At 39.3% G+C, this 12,867-nt stretch overlaps 1 protein-coding gene across 6 annotated transcripts in view; it reads right to left on the reverse strand.

Moving 5' to 3' along the window:
• Window positions 1-12,867, reverse strand: part of GPSM2 (G protein signaling modulator 2) — a 53,345-nt gene that overhangs the window by 21,898 nt on the left and 18,580 nt on the right. For 5 of the 6 annotated variants that reach the window (XM_060774587.2, XM_060774590.2, XM_060774586.2 and 2 more), the window contains exons 3-6: window positions 7,104-7,325; window positions 5,562-5,697; window positions 3,174-3,316; window positions 638-761 (exon numbers count right to left, since the gene is read on the reverse strand). In XM_060774587.2, the coding sequence (XP_060630570.2) occupies window positions 638-761; window positions 3,174-3,316; window positions 5,562-5,697; window positions 7,104-7,325 (625 nt within the window). Of the gene's footprint in view, window positions 1-637; window positions 762-3,173; window positions 3,317-5,561; window positions 5,698-7,103; window positions 7,326-12,448; window positions 12,753-12,867 lie in introns of those variants that run through there. The other variant, XM_060774589.2, reaches the window with a different exon arrangement.

A 12,867-nucleotide genomic window follows, 5' to 3' on the forward strand; every position in this document is an offset into this window, starting at 1 on the left:
GTACCCTTATTTGTGTAACCCCACCTCAAAAATATGCAAAGAGCATCTTGAAATGATCCCTACATTCCAAAACCTGGTGTTTCAGCTAAATAGTGGACTGTATAGGCATGGTATGCATTGCCAAGGCATCTGAGAGCACCTGATTTCTGCTTTTGTTAATTTGTGAAAGTATCTATTTAGAGTATTTATAGCCTGCCTTCCAGCCAAAAAGGCCCCTCAATGTAACTAATGATTAAATTGTTAGTTTTGTACCCACTCTCTCAGATTCTATATAAGATAACAACACATAAGGAAAAGACAAAGGCAGTGGGAGAAGTAATAAAGTCCAGCCAATCAGATGGCAGAGCAAAGACTGTGAAGCGATCATCAGCCACTAGGCCAGTAGTTCTCAACCTGTGGGTACCCATATGTTTTGGTCTTCAACTCCCAGAAATCCTAACAGCTGGTAAACTGGCTGTGATTTGTGACAGTTGTAGACCAAAACACCTGGGGACCCATAGGTTGGGAACCACTACACTAGGCCAAAGCATAGTATAACTTAGAGAAAATTAAGAGTAACAGACCACAAACTGCATTTCTAAATGGCAGGTGAACAATATAGTATCCTGAGAAGCACTAACATATACTTTGCTTGTACCTGTTCATGGGCAATGACAGCACTCCTGAAGTTCCCCAGAAGATAATGGGTATTGCCCAGGTTTCCATACGCACGCCCCTGTGCAGCTCTATCTCCCAGTTCTGTCACTATGTTCAGGTTCTCCCTATTTAACAGGGAAAGGGAGAAAAAAGAGATATGAAGTTTGTTTGGCAGGACTATACAACTAATATTTAGGACAATTATGAATGTTCCTGGTATTATGAGGTAAAAAAACACTTATATTTGATGAGAGCGCCTTTACAGCTATGGTATATAACAAACTTGCCAGGCCCCTTGTGAATGTGGAAGCACACCAACTTGTAACAAGGGCCCTGATTCAGATACTGAGATGTGGCACAATCTGAACACACAGTAAAACTGCACTGATCACCCAAACCTCTCAGAAGCAGTGGAAGAAAGGGTCTATTCCTAAATTTAATCACGAATCCTAATTATTCATTTATTAGAAACATTTATTCTCACCCCAAAGGGGACTCAGGGCAGAGCACAGCATATATATAGCAAACATTCAATGCAGGGACACAAATTCATATACACATACATAAACATTAAAAACATTTATCTCAATATTAAAATGCACCATTTAAAACCGTCCTAGTAATCAGTGTCAAATCTAATCGGCCTGATAATCTTTCCTATTGCTGCTTTCTTGCCCTGTCCCGAAAGTTTGGTCCCACAGCTAAGTTTTGACCATCCTTCTAAAGGACAGGAGGGAAGGGGCTGATCTGATCTCACCAGGAAGGGAGTTCCATAGCCGGGGGGCAATCACCGAGAAGGCCCTGTCTCTGGTCCCCACCAATCGCATCTGTGACAATGGCAGGACAGAAAGCAGGGTCTCTCTGGAAGATCTTAATCTCCGAGATGGTTCATAGGAGGAGATGCGTTCAGACAGGTAAATTGGGCCGGGGCCGTTTAGGGCTTTATAGGCCAAAGCCAGCACTCTGAATTGTGCCCGGAAGCAAACAGGCAGCCAGTGAAGCTGGCGTAACATGGGAGTTGTATGCTCCCTGTATGCCGCCCAAGTTATTAACCTGGCTGAGTCTCGTTGGACTATTTGAATGCTAAATGCCTTGGAGTACAAAAGGTAAAAGGTAAACTGAAGACAACATTAGAGTATTTTTGTGCTGTGTTTTTTTGCTTTGCGCTGTGTTTATGTTCTGTAGAAACTTCATTCACACTAGTGCTTCTCAGGCTATCTGATGCGAGGGACCAAATTATTTTTCTCTAGTGTGCCAGGGACCAGTGCTCACTGGCTACAATTGTGTTTTTCTTTTCTGGGAAACTGCCAGGGATCAGCAGCCCATGGCTCACTGCACAGCATTAACTTGCACAGCCCTAGACTTCATGTTTAAAATCAGGTGATATTATCTACTGGAGACTATACCAGAGAGGGAGAAACGCATGCAAAAGCTGTTGTACATGCCCAAGAGACCTTTGGCCTTATGGTAGTCCCCCCTGTAGGAGAGAGGTGATTAATGGAAACTGAATCATTTCAGCCTCTCTATGTCCCTTTTACACAGCCATATAATCCAGATTAGCAAATCAGATAATCCACATTATCTGCTTTGAACTGGATTATAGGAGCCTACACTACCTTATAATCCAGTTCAAAGCAGATAATATGGATGTTATATGGTAGTGTAGAAGGGGCCAATATGGTGAATATTCAGGAAAAAATAAATTTTTGTGACTTCTCCATGTCAAAAGTTATTTCCATAAACCCACTACCTTGTAAAATAATACATTTTTAAAAAAACACTTCCAATATCATCAGCCAAGCCTACTTAAACATTATGCTAAAAAAATTTTAATTGCTATTTTGGCTTTATTAAGTTCTGAAAATTGGATTTTATTCTTTTTCTTCTTTCATAAACATATAACCATTATTGAAAACAGGATATGTGTAACTAAAATGAAGCAAAACCCAGACAAAAACAATGCTCAACAGATTTCAGTCTGTTGGAACCAAGACGTTTATGTGGCTGCTTGCTGTACTGACCAGAAACACTTTCCCATCTAAGGAAAAATCTGCATACCCTTCTTCCCAACTGGTGAAGCATTCTGTGTCATGCTTTTGCAACCTCAAAACAAGGCTTCTGTAATTATTAACTATCCCTTGAAAACTGGTCAGGAGCAGCAAAAAACTGAACAGCTTTCCCCATTCACAATACTATTTTCTGAGAGCTTCGGTTTGGCATGGATATTTAAGGCTGATGTTACAATTTACTGATAGTTCTAACCAACCACTGCATTTCAGTGATAAATATTAAGTTGCTTTTGTAACTGGAGATAAAGGAAAAAGTACGAACTGGTGAAACCTTTGTCTATTGCATTTTAGAAATATTTGTGGCTTGGCTTTAACAAAGTTTTAATCCAATCATATCAACTCAGAGAAAACTGAAATTCAGTTTTATAATTTTTTAACTAACACATTTCAAAGCAATATTTCAACTTACATGCATATTTTGCATATTCTAAATTACATTAAAAGCAATTTAAAAAACTATAAACTTACTCATAATACTCAGCAGCTTTCTGCAATGCAGCTTTAACATCGTCAGGAAACTCTCCTGGATCATGCGTACCTGCACAGGCCACACTCTTACCCTTGGAGTGATACACATTCCCAAGGTTATAAAGTGCTCTTGCTTCTCCAACCTGTCACACATACAAAAGTATGCTGAAAATTAATTTCGGACAATTGCCTGTTGAACATTTTGAGATACAAATAAAAATAGCTGTACGCATAATAAAAAACATGAAGACACTGTCTAATACAAAATCTTTGCACTCGCAAGCCCGAAAGAAAAGGCACTCTCTAATTTGACTCCTTCCAAAGGTCTTGGGCAAATGCCCCCTTAATCCCCAAGTCACATGGCCAGTGACCAATGGTCATGTAACTGGGAATCTCCCTCAATGGACAGAAGCATACGAGTAGCTCGGCCTGTCACTGAACATTGAGAAAACCAAAGTGCTATTCCAGCAGTCACCAGCCAATCCCTCTCCAATGCCAGAGATACAGCTTAATGGTGTAACATTAGAAAATGTTGACAATTTCCGCTACCTCTGCACTCGCAGAGCTCAGGCGGTGTTGTATTTCGGTGTCAATGTTGACTTTGGTGGAGAAGAACTCCACCAAAGTCAACATCGACACCGAAATACAACATCATCTGAGCTCTGCGAGTGTAGCATTTTTCCGAATGAAGAAGAGTGTTTGAGGACAGGACATCCATAGGAATACCAAGGTACTTGTTTATAAAGCTATTGTCCTCCCAACCCTACTATATGCCTGCGAGACGTGGATTGTCTACAGACGTTACATGCAACTCCTGGAATGATTCCATCAGCGCTGCCTCCGGAAAATCCTGCAAATCTCTTGGGAAGACAGGCAGACAAACATCAGCATGCTGGAAGAAGCAAACACCACCAGCACCGAAGCGATGGTCCTCCGCCATCAACTCCACTGGACTGGCCACGTTGTCCGGATGCCCGACCACCGTCTCCCAAAGCAGATGCTCTACTCCGAACTCAAGAACGGAAAACGGAATGTTGGTGGACAGGAAAAGAGATGTAAAGATGGGCTCAAAGCCAACCTTAAAACTCTGGCATAGACATTGAGAACTGGGAAGCTCTGGCCCTTGAGCACTCCAGCTGGAGGTCAGCTGTGACCAGCAGTGCTGAAGAATGGAGGGCGAAAGAGAGAAATGTCCCGAGAGGAAGGCGTATCAAGCCAATCCCGACAGAGACCACCTTCCCCCTGGAAACCAATGCCCTCACTGCGGGAGAAGATGCAGATCAAGAATAGGGCTCCACAGTCACCAAGGGACCCACCAGAACACTGATCCTGGAAGACTATCCTACTCGTCCAATGAGGGATCGCCTAAGTAAGTAAGTAACTGGGGATGATGGGATGTCGCCCAACTGTTCTGGAAGGTGCCGAGCTCAGGACAGGCTGTATTACTCGACCGGATGTCCACCTGTTCCTACTCACTGTCATGTTCAAAAATGCCACTGGCTACATAAAAGTCAAAGGATTTCAGAATTTGGGAAAGGTTTCCTTTAAATTTAAACAGCTCAGTATTCCTCTCAATGACCCATATATCCAAGTGTCTACATCCTTGCTAAAAAAAAGTCTGCAATCTAAAGATGGTATTAACATTCACACACACAAGGGAAATACTTGACCTGTTGTGGCTCTCTCTCTGTATTTTACAGCGTCAAATGGCTAGAACATTTACTCTAGCAGATAAAATTAATTTCATTCTCTCTGTCATGAGATGAAGGACTTGGTTGTACCAAATTCTAGTCCTTATTACATAACTTGCATCCTCTTGATTTAGAAAGGTATCCAGAACAAGTTTCACAGCATGTTGATTTTTCTAAGTCAGGCCCCTTCTGCACTGCCAAATAATTCAGATTATCAAAGTAGATAATCCACTTTACCTGCTTTGAACTGGATCAAATGAGTCTACACTGCTATATAATCCAGTTCAAAGCAGATAATCTGGATTTTACATAGCAGTGTAGATGCATATCATGCACAACGCTTGGCTAATCGAGTATTCAACATCTGCTCAAACAAGTATTGTCTCTGTAGAGGGTTGGTTTTTTGCCCGAGCTGAAAAGGGGAAATATTACATATCCTGTCCAGTTTATTTTCTAGAGGTCTGTGGTGAAAGAGAGAAAGACACACACAGAGAGAGAATATGATACTAGAATGTGTGAGTTAATACTGCTGCAGCCTCTTAGACAACCTGTTTAGCCTAAGCTTTCACACCACTAGAACAAAATTGGCATCATTTTACTACCTCCACGTGAGAAATCTTAAGCTCTAGAAAGATTTTAACATTGATGCTAGAGGGTTTTTTTTTAATATTATGATTCAAACAGTAATTACTCTTACCTTGTCACTTAGGTCTCTGGAAATGTCAAGATGTCTCTGACAGCAGACAATTGCTTCTTCATAATTTCCAAGGATTTTTAAAGTATTGCCTAAATTCCCACTTGCTTTAGCTTCTCCCAGTTGGTCCCCGATAGTCCTGTAAATTGCAAAAGACACTCACTAGTATCTACCCTTTTAAAGATAAAGGTGTACTCAATCTACCTCACAAAGCAGAATTTTTCACCATTAAATAACATGTGCGTTGCATCCTCGTTCAAACATAGCTGAGCAACAATCCCAGCTATTTTTTTACTCAAGACAAAATATTTAATGCATATCCCAGATCTAGCTGAATCCACGTATGATGGGTACTTGGAGCATGCTACAGCTGATGCTCCACAAATATCTAGATGGTAGTACCAGCTTGTAGGAACTATCATGGAGGACAACAGGAAATGCTGGTGGACAACAAAAAGGGGAATGCTGGTGGATAACAAAAAAGATTTAAAGATGGTCTGAAAGCTAAACTAAACAATGTGGAACTGGGAAGCCCTGGCAATCCAGCATTGTAACTGGAGGTCAACTGTTACCAACAGTGCTATGGATTTTGAAGAGGCACAAATAGAGGGCGAAACGTGCCGAAAGAAAGGCGCATCAAACAAACCCTTATTGTGATCATCTTCCACCTATGTCCACCTATGTTTCAGTATGTCCTCACTGAAAACAACCATGTGGATCCAGAACAGGTATTCACAGCCATTTACAGATCCACCACCAATTTTTTACCTCTAGAAGACAACCACACTCAACCATAAGTAGTCACCCACGAGGAGGAGATTCCCCCAGATCACTGCTAGATGACAATCACAAACAGGCACATCCATTATACCTTGCTGGTTGTATCAGGGAAGACAACCTGTCATGTAATTTGTTGCCATTGCTTGACTTCAAGTCATTTCAGAATTATGACAAACGAAGTAGTAACCTATCATTAGGCTTCCATAGCAGGCTTGTTCAGAGGGGGTTTACTACTGTCTTCTTCTGAAACTAGGAGAAGAGGACTAGCCTAGGTTCATTCAAATGGTTTCTATGGCCAAGTATCAATTTGAAACCTGTTCTTCTGAGTCCTAGTTCAACATTCAAAGCACTAATTACTTATTACTTCAAAATAATACCTTAGTCGTTTTCAGCAATGTAACCTGGTATTACATTATTTAGAGCTGTATTGAACAGCAAATCCTTGAACTTTGTTTGCTAGCTACACCAAGTGTACTAGCATTAACCCCACACATGTGGTTTGGTACCCAGTTAAGTTTCCTGCCTTTTCTTACATCAACGATAACATTCAGACCAACTATAAGGATAGCCCTAAAAAGTAAACTATTATAATCTTACCTCACTATATCTAAGAATGATTAATAACCAACTACTATATCCATACAGGTAAAATCCTAAATGCATTTAATAGGAATAACCATCATTGAACGCTATGGGATTGACTTCCCATTAAATGGAGCAAGAAAATATCTGGAAGATTCTAAAGGTACCACAGTGTTAAGTTACCTTGCAAGAGTTAAATCGTGGTGATGATATTCCAAAGCTTTTGCATATTCGTGCAAGTAAAAATATGCATTACCCAGTTGGCTATAAATTGCACTGAGCGTTTTTAAGTCTTCTGTTCCAACCTGAACAGCGGCCTCAAAGAAAGATACACCAGCTCGACAATCTCCCGCTTTACACAATCGTTCTCCTTCCAAAGCAAGCTCCAGGCAAGAAGCTTCCATTCTACAGAGACAGGATATACGGCAGTTATAAGTAAAATAAACAGATATTACTTATAAAGAAGTTGTGATCAACACTACATAAAGTTTATTTCAGACAAACAAAACAGCCATTTGTTTTTGCAGCACAAGCTTAACATTAAGTTCTAATTAGCTGTTATTACATCAATTATATTAAACTACATTACATTACATTGCTCTATAAAAAGTAAGACATAGCTAACATTTTGAGGACAATGAAGTTTGATAGATCACCATTTGACAACACAAAAGTCGTTTGAAATAAATTAACACTCTACTTCAATATAAATAATGCTCCTATAAGGCTGCTGAAGACGAGAGCAAGGAGGGACTCTAATAATACAACCTACAACTATTATCTCGCGTATCTGCTTTGGCTGTACTGGATGCCATGTTTTGTTCATTAACTCCAAGAATTTTTTCAATTAAGATCAAAATTATATGTTAGATTTATAAATTAAAAAAATTTAACTGCTCCAAATTATATCACCAGACTATTTAGTGGACCCCACCGCTCAGCACGAACTGCCGCTCTGGGTCAGAATGAAGAGGGGGGTGGGGCAAGGGACAGTTCCATCTTGTCTCCTGCATATGTCATTAGTTGCGGACCCCTCCCCTCAGCACCAACTGCTGCTCTGGGCCAGAGTGAAGTGGGGGGTGGGGCAAGGGACAGTTCCATCTTGTCTCCTGCATATGTCATCAGTTGCGGATCCCTCCCCCCAGGCACCAACTGCTGCTCTGGGCCAGACTGAAGGGGGGGGGGCAGGGAACAGTTCAATCTTATCTCCTGCATATGTCATCAGTTGGGGACCCCTCGCCTCAGCACCAACTGTTGCACTGGGCCAGAGTGAAGAGAGAAGGGGGCAGGGGATAGTTCTGCTTTGTCTCCTGTGCTATGTTACTAGTAAAATATAATGTAATACAAAATAATACTACTACTAATATTTTTTGTTGTTGTGTCAGGAGCGTAGCTTCTGTTGTGAGAGAACTTGTCCGTCTGCTACTAATAATATATTATAATTATATACTTTATATTACATGTAATACTACTAATATTACAATATAATAATATAGTACAATATAGTAATATGTAATACTGATATTGTACTGTGCTATTAATATAATATATTGTGTGTGTGTGTGTGTGTGTATATATATATATACATACATACATACATATATATCTTGTAAGGCATTCTGAGTCCCCTTCGGGGTGAGAAGGACGGCATATAAATGGCATAAATAAATAAATAATAGTTAATGCCTAATGCCTAGCGGTAGCATTGTAAAACATAACCAATTAACATAAAAGCTGCAAGATCAGTACAATTCAGTCAGCAATGTATACTTAAACACAAAAGGAAATCCTCAGTAGACACACACAGCTACCAATACTGATGAGTTTTGAAATTGATTGTAAAATTATGATTCTACAGTCCCAATTTTGGCCTTGATTTCACAGTTAACAATACTGATGAGTTTTGAAGCTGTCTGTATCAAACAAGGAAAGTTTATTGATTAGTCTGTAGAATTATGGCTCTAAAGCAGGCATGGACAAACTTCAGCCCTCCGGGTGTACTGGACTTCAATTCCCACAATTCCAGCAGCCTACCGACTGTTAGGAATTGTGGAAATTGAAGTCCAAAACACCTGGAGGGCCAAAGTTTGCCCATGCCTGCTCTAGAGTCAAGATTTTGGCCTGGGTATCACAGGAAGACGTGATTCTATAAATCTCTTTTAATACCAACTACCAATCTAACAATAACCAATACCCACTTAATTCCCCACATATTATAAAGAGTTTTTAAAAGTAGAAACAATAATGGCATTTGGGTACTCGGAACTCCTACTGGGCTATTTTAAATTCCACAGTTTTCAACTCCCACCCACTCAAACCCCACATCTAAGCCCATTTTATTCTTGGCTTGGATTTTTACATCTGGAGAACAAGCTACAGCCATTCCTGCCAGCTGGACCAAAAGACTCCTGAACCGGATCCAGCTAGCAAAAATTATTTTCCTATGATCTGTCTGAACTGTTTTGAAAGGAGAAATTTTCCAAATACGTGGGTAACTCCCTTGGAAATATGAACCATGGAAACCTTCCCTCTTCCTCCCCTCTGCAGTTCTAATGATTCAGGCTATAAGTGGGTTAAGGTAAATGACATGAATACATCAACTCAATATATTACCACACCTCTCTCTCTAGTGTGTCAATTCCTTCCAAACCTCACCAGTACTTAAAGTTGGTTGTGTTGCCACACATGACCACATGACCAATTTTGAAAACTGAAGGAGTTTGAGGGGATGTTGGAAATGACAACCTTCTTCAAGCCTTCTGTCATGTATAATATTCTGCAATTAATGATGGTTGGTGATGGTAGGCCTAGTAGTTGGTTAATGTAAGTCTTAGTTCTAAAGGGTTGAGTAAATTGTAAGTAAGAGTTCATGGGTGAAAGCAATTAAGGGTGGAGGTATGCAAGAGATAGGTTGCAATTGGATGTTTCTGGGTATAATGAGCTAGCCTTGGGATTGATCTTTGGGAGAAAAGTACTTAAGCTAGTATATATTTCTTAAAATAAAAGTAATGAGTAGAAACTAGCAAAGAGACTAGCAAACTTCCTGGTGTTGGTGGAAGTTACAGTTTAACAGCACCTAGGGGGGACACAAGTCTCCTCTACCCAGCTAATGGTAAATGATGACTGTTCACTCTCAGCTTTTAAACCTCATCTGAAGAGCTGGGCCCAACAGTGAAAGAAAACCATTTGACTTGGAGGCAATATCTTCCACTCTTAAAACTGCTTCTTTCATTAAAAAGTTCATCCAACTGTTCATCCAAAATCCGGTATCTAAAGCCCATAAGATCAGGTCTGGCCATCTGGCACTGCCCTTTTGGGAAAAAACACTGTTAAATCTCCCCTCCAGAGTCTTCCCTTTTTTGAGCCAAACACACTCAATTCTTCCAACTTTTTCTCATATAACTTGCTTTTGATATCACTAATAACCTTTACTCTCTTTTTCTGAACTCATTACAATTTAAACATTTGACCAGAAATAGAAAAATAACTCCAAATATATCCCACCTGGTGCTGAACATATTATATAGTTATTACTGTAATTGAGAAAATAGGATTACAGTATATTAAATCAGCATTAGCCATTTGTTTTGTTTTTTTTAAAAAACTGTCTCAGGTTCAGGCTGTGAACAACTACATTTGCACATTCCTTTTCATAAATACCACTGCCAAGCCAGGTATCTCATTTCCTATGCTTGTACATTATATTCCCCATTCTCACATAAAAGTTCGTATTGTCTCTGCTGAAATTTATTTCATAGGTTTCAGCTCAGTTTTTCATTCTATCAGGTTTGTTTTTATGGTCATTTTCATCTAGACCTCTAAGTTTTGAGATAGTTGTCTTTATAAATCAGTAACTGGTGCAGAACTTCTAGTCCTCCAGATATTATTGAGTCCAGCTCATATCAACTATTACCAGCATGATAGGAAATGTAGTTCCATATAATCTGAAAGGTCACAGGGGGGCCTTCCAGACAGGCCCTTATCCCAGAATCTGATCCGAAGATTTCTGCTTTAAACTGGATTATATGAGTCAGCACTGCCAGATAATCTGGGATAAACAAAAAACCTGGGATCAGATTCTGGGATATAAGCCCTGTCTTGAGGGCCCGGGGTCTCCACCCCTATGCAATTAATGACAGTATTGGTCCCAGAACCGAGCCTTGTAGTTATTCCACTTGAAAACTTATTCCACTGACGATGATGATGATGACAATAATAAATCTTTATGTGTACCCCACCACCATCTCCCCAAAGGGACTCAGAGCACTCACAGAAGCACTCCAAGTGCCACATACAGCCAACAGATAAAGAAGCATTTGGGTAGTATTTTCCAACCAGTTATAGATGCATCTCATTATAAGCAACCTGCATATAACCAGTTTGCTAAGCAAGCTATCATAATGGATGGTTATGTCAAAGGCTTTGGTGAACAGGCAAATTACATCCATCAATGATTATGCTAATACAACAATTCTTTCAAAGTACTTCTATGTAGTAATATATAAATTATATATTACCACCAGGCCCGTAGCCAGGATTTTGATTGGGGGGGGCTGAGTTTGATTCGGGGGGATTGACTCTGAGTGAAAGAGGGTCTACCCTAGCAAACCTTTTGGATCATTACCCCAATACCCCCATGCATATGAGATATATTGAGCATGGCGATCAGATCATGATATGAATAAACATAACAGTTTAAATAATGTACCAGTAAGGCCTTTTCGCAGACCACAATGAGAATTTGGGGGGGGGGGGGCTTCAGCTACATGCCTGATTACCACGTATATATTACTGGTAATATACAAATTATATATTACCAAATTATAACATTACCATGTAATGTAATATATAGTTTATAATATTACTAAATATTCAAACAGATATACTAACATTACATTTTGCTATATCTTTACATTACATTTTATGTAATGTAACATTACATTTTGCTATATCTTAGCAAAATAACATAACATTTTGCTGTATCTTAGAATGAAATACATTCCAAACAAGAAACAACTTTGGACTGTGCTCTGCTAATCAAGTTGTTTTTAAAATTTCCAGTGCTGCATAGGCTTCTGTGGTGAAAAATAGCTTATTCTCAGTATAATTTTAGCAAATAAATCATATAGTGCAGCTTCTTTCTCAGTAGCTATATTATTTTTCATAATCATAATGATGTCTATTTTTGTCATAAAGTATTCTACCAGTACTATATACAGCATATAAGATGTAAACCAACATTTACACTTGAAGGTACTGTACTAAAAATCCATAACTATTTTTAAAGTCACCATTAATATTCTATGTAAACTGGATAAATGGAAGCACACAATTATAATAAGCACGGCAAAAGAGCAAATTATTTAAGCAACAATTAAATATACAATAATTCAAATGCTATTTGATACACTACAAAAGCAATCTTTTCTTTGCTATAGCATTAGAGGACTTTTCTGACTAATACTACTCCAAAAGAACTAGCCATTCTAGATTGTAAATAAAAAGAATATACTAAAAGCATACTATACCTTTTAGTCTTTGACATTCCACAGCCTAAACATAAAGACATGACAGACATTTTTAGCTTTTGTAGTACAACACTGTGGGTGCCTAGTAACCAGGAACTGTGTAGAATAAAAGTTATATTTCAGGCCAGGAATTCTGCAGAAATCTAGCATTCCAAATTGGCTAGCCATACCACATGCAGGATGGCTTCAAAGGTTGTCCAGAAGATCCTAAAATGATCTAACCACCGTCTGCTTTCATTTTATTGCGACAAAGTAGTCCAACATGACTAAGACAAAACCCAAATTGATTGCAACAGTATGTCATACCACAACAACAAAAGATTTAACACACTCCATTGGGTAATCTTAACTAATCTTATCCCCTCCGAAGAGGTTCTCTCCGGGCACCTCATGTTAGCTGTCAGTTTCAATTAACTTGC

Source organism: Anolis sagrei, chromosome 4 (assembly GCF_037176765.1).
Source record: "Anolis sagrei isolate rAnoSag1 chromosome 4, rAnoSag1.mat, whole genome shotgun sequence".
NCBI lineage: Eukaryota > Metazoa > Chordata > Lepidosauria > Squamata > Dactyloidae > Anolis > Anolis sagrei.